This window comes from Mytilus galloprovincialis, chromosome 6 (genome assembly GCF_965363235.1).
Source record: "Mytilus galloprovincialis chromosome 6, xbMytGall1.hap1.1, whole genome shotgun sequence".
NCBI classification, from domain to species: Eukaryota; Metazoa; Mollusca; class Bivalvia; order Mytilida; family Mytilidae; genus Mytilus; species Mytilus galloprovincialis.
The window spans coordinates 55,957,939-55,962,052 of NC_134843.1; the positions used below are offsets into that span (position 1 = coordinate 55,957,939).

The 4,114-nt window shown below is 31.5% G+C and overlaps 1 protein-coding gene across 2 annotated transcripts; it reads right to left on the reverse strand.

Annotated features, from left to right (window-relative positions):
- Positions 1-896: 896 nt before the first annotated feature.
- LOC143078211 (M-phase inducer phosphatase-like) lies at positions 897-3,688 on the reverse strand. 2 transcript variants are annotated; one of them, XM_076253141.1, is made up of 2 exons: positions 3,611-3,688; positions 897-1,923 (listed from the first exon to the last, which is right to left on the reverse strand). In XM_076253141.1, the coding sequence occupies exon 2, from the start codon at positions 1,913-1,915 to the stop codon at positions 980-982; it is 936 nt and encodes a 311-aa protein (XP_076109256.1). In that variant the 5' UTR covers positions 1,916-1,923; positions 3,611-3,688; the 3' UTR covers positions 897-979. The 2 variants fall into 2 exon arrangements, with proteins under 2 accessions (XP_076109256.1, XP_076109255.1); XM_076253140.1 differs by lacking the exon at positions 3,611-3,688 and adding an exon at positions 2,606-2,683.
- Between the last annotated feature and the right edge of the window lie 426 nt (positions 3,689-4,114).

Consider the following 4,114-nt stretch of genomic DNA (forward strand, 5'->3'; position numbering starts at 1 on the left):
AAGAATAACCGATATTTACCTATTATAAGTTAAATAGATTTGTGTAAATAATTATCTAGTAAAATAACTCAGATTTCAATTTGATCAATAATTGACATTATATCTTCTAAAAATGCTATCTGAGTATTCTTGTTTTATTTTGACAGTTGTAGATATAGGAAGATGTGGTATGAGTACCAATGTGACAACTCTCAATCCGAGTCACAATTTATCGAAGTAATTAACCATTAAAGGTCAAGGAACGGTCTTCAAATCGGAGCCTTGGCTCTCACCGAACAGTAAGCTATAAAGGGACCCCAAAACACTATTGTCAAACTCTTCAAACGGGAAACCAACGGTCTATAAAAAAAAAACGAGAAATTTAGTTCATTATTTCTGCAATCCATCTCGGTCGCTTAATAAATAAAGAATTTATTCTCCACTCATGTTTTTAATAGACAAGCAATCAACAATAAATCAATCAATCATTGTTTTAGTTTTCCTCCTTGGTTTCCTAACGTCGAGTTGCAAATATTTTACTGATTTTCTTGACAAAAACAAATCAATAAATATTCAAATCAGTAAATCATGCAGAGATGTATGCAAAACAGTTCAAACTGGAACATTTGAGTTTTGATTTGTTTTTTTATTGAAATCTTGTGGTATTTTACCTGATTTTCCACGAGTCTGAAGGATACACCATAGAAAACAATTCTGACCTAAATATTCTCAAAAAATGTAGAAGGCAACAGGGAAAAATAAAAAAATTTAAGTCGAAGGTCACCAATAAATTGAAGGAAAATCTGTAAATGTGCTCTTTCAATCTATTTTTAAAGAGATGCGAGAAAATTGTGTTTATCTATCCCAATTAATCTACTATCAACTAAATAACGAATAAATATGATCACGTACAATAATAAAATAGGATATAATTTAATGGTACATTGTATATACAATTAGTACAAATAAATACAGTTTTAGCACTTTGAATTTTATATCATTAAAACAGACGACCGGATGATGATCTCACTCGTTTTTGACCAGCATACCATGATTTAGATTTGGACCGGAAATGACGCAAGTCGTCTTTATGATCTTTGCTTAACATTGGAACGTAATCCATTGGAGTGCACAGTGTCTTAAAACTTTCATAAAACTTTTTGTATCCTCCCTTAAGAATATAAAGTTCAGGAAAATAGAGGGAAGGATAATTTTCAGCGTTAAGTTCTCTGTCATTATTACGAAGAAAGCGGCACATTTTTGGTCCTCTCTCGGAAGAAAACTCACAATGGAAAATAATAATGTCACGCTTTCCATCTGAACGGGATTTATTAGGATGTTTTAATAGTTCTAAAATATCGTCCTTATTATGTATATTTTCAGCGCCTGGTATGTGACCACCTTCAAACTCGTATGAATATCTACTATCTATAATACGAAAGCTTCCAATTGTGTCGTTGTATTTTCCGTTTAAAACATCATTGATGGTGGCTTGAGTTATGTATCTTAGGTCATGACAGTGTCCTTGAACGGTTTGTAAACAACATTCTTCCTTTCCATCTCCAGTGAGTACGGCAGATTGAACTAATACGTCTTCTGTTTTAGTGTTGTTTTGTTTGATGGCGTCAGCGGACAAGTCTTTATTGGTACCAAGATTCTGTACGTCAAACGACAAAGATTTTTTCAATATTTTTTTTTGAGAGCTGATGACCCTTCTCTTACTGTAAGATACAGGGGTGTTACAGTCGATATTAGTGTTTAATTTGTCGGCTCTCTTCCTCTTTGATCTAAAATCTGATTTAAACAAACTAAGTGTTGGTGAGTCGTCAAAGTCAGCAAAGTCCATACCAAGTCCTGAATCTTCGTCGAACAAACTTTTTATAAAGTCTGGAGTTTTGGGAATTTTTTGACAGTTATCTCCGGTTGAACAATCCATCTTGGTTACTGAAATAAAGAAAAAGCAATGAAATAAGTTTTGTCATATTTACGGATGTTTGTCCATTTGTAGATTTCCTGGAAATCATTCAAATAATTGTATGAAAATAAAAATGCTATGGTAAACATTTTAGTACGAGATACAAGTAGAATTTCTTAACACGTCGAGCTTTTTCCTCATGATTTTAGTCTCAGACACAAATGAGGGTTTGTTTGTTGTTGTTTTTTCGCTCTCAAGCCTTTCAAAATATCTTTGGTTTTCTATAGTCAATAAGTTACGAGCGTTCATGATGAATGTGTGTACGGTAAGCGGAAGTATTGTGCACACAGCATATTGAATTTAAGAAACACTGCAGATGAACTAATTCACGTCAATTGTGTGTTTACTTCAAAAGCTTTAAAATTGAAAATAGTGTTACATGTATGTAAATCAAAATTGTTTAACCAAAAAGAATGCTACAAAGCAGTTCACTAATAAGGTGGTGTGGTATGGTTGCCAACGCGACAACTTACCACTAGAGTGCAAATTATATTTTGGTTACGAACAACTTCTGAAAATGAACGAACACCATGCCGTATAATCTGTTCATGCTTAATTGTACATGTATGAATGATATACGTATTACAAACAATTATGCATATCCGAAAAAAAATATTTTGCAATGCTTATCACATTTATATATAAACTTACTTTTTTCGAACATTTTATCGTGACTAATAGTATTGGCAGATGTCAGACAGAAAATGACTACAAATTCTAATTGCCAACTATTTATATTCTCAGCGGAAAACAAATCCCAATTACATCTAAACATTTGTAATACATTTATTAGATGTAATTATGACTAATTATATTGTATATTCCATTGTCGTTAAGGCAGATTATATTGCAAAATATTGTAAACCAACGGTAAATCGAATAATTGACGTCTGCAGGCTGTGCATTCAAAGATGTTTCATCAAAGATGGCTGTAAAGTTAATCTCTTAAATATTTTAACCATAGGGTTAGGCAATTTGTATATACAAGATATATCATAAAAGACAGTTATCTGCAATAATCTGTTTCGTTTATAATAAATTTAAAAAATAAATTTAGTGATTGGATCTCCGAAATCTACAGACGATATCATTCGGGGAAATCTTTTTGGGGGAAAGAGGGACATCAGAATTTGAATATTGAACTGCTAATAAAAAAAAAAAAACATCCGCAGAAAATGATCAAGATGGTCACTATTTTATTTTAAACGAACTTTGATGCATATTATTGAGACTTAATGTATATTGTACATGTAATCAGCAAAGCTTATTGTTTTACTTTATTATTATAATAATCATTAAAAAAATGCGCGTAAGCATTTTAACTGTCTAACGGAGAGTGACCGTTGCAAAAATAACCCCTTTTTAGCGGACAAATGTGCACGATTTAAACGACAATGTGCAGTAACTTTTAACCAGGGACTTTCTATACTAAGTTAGTATAGACAGTCCCTGTTTGAACTAACACTTTGGAATTTGGCGTGCTTCAGCACGTCGAAGAAATAACTAGTGTTTGTTGAAAATGGATGTGGCTGCAGTTCTGATTTAGTCTTTTAAAATATTCAGCCAAGTCTTAGACTCTATACTGTATTCACTTTAAAGCATTCATGTGAAATAATTATTTGTCAAAAAATAAATTAGACTTAGTCTAGTACTTACATGGTAAAAGAATTAAAATTCTTTGCGATTTGCGATTTTTTTTTTAAACTAGCTTTGGTGTATATCCTTAATTTTTGTCTATTTCAATCTATTCAAGAACGAATGATAAAATATTAGAAAATTCTGAAGTATTTATAATATTTCAAATGTCAAATTATAAAAGGTGAGAAAATAAAAGACAAGTACTTAACGAGTTTTAAAGTATTTTACTTAGCAAGTAATTGGTATTGTTAAGAGCAGACATATGCAGTTTGAATGTTGTTTTAGTCTTGTTAATTGATCTAACAGGTGTGTTAATTACAATTATGGAGTAGGTCCTTCTATGCTCAATTTTACAAATCTCATTTATTTTCAGAGGCTCTTCTAAACTTCTGAATGAAAATTGACATGAAAAATTTGGAGTGTGTATTGGTGAGATGCAGAAAAAAATGTGCCAGCCTTGTTTGCAATTCTTGACAAAATTATACAGTTTTTTTTTCTGAAAAAAAGGGAGAGAGGTATCAT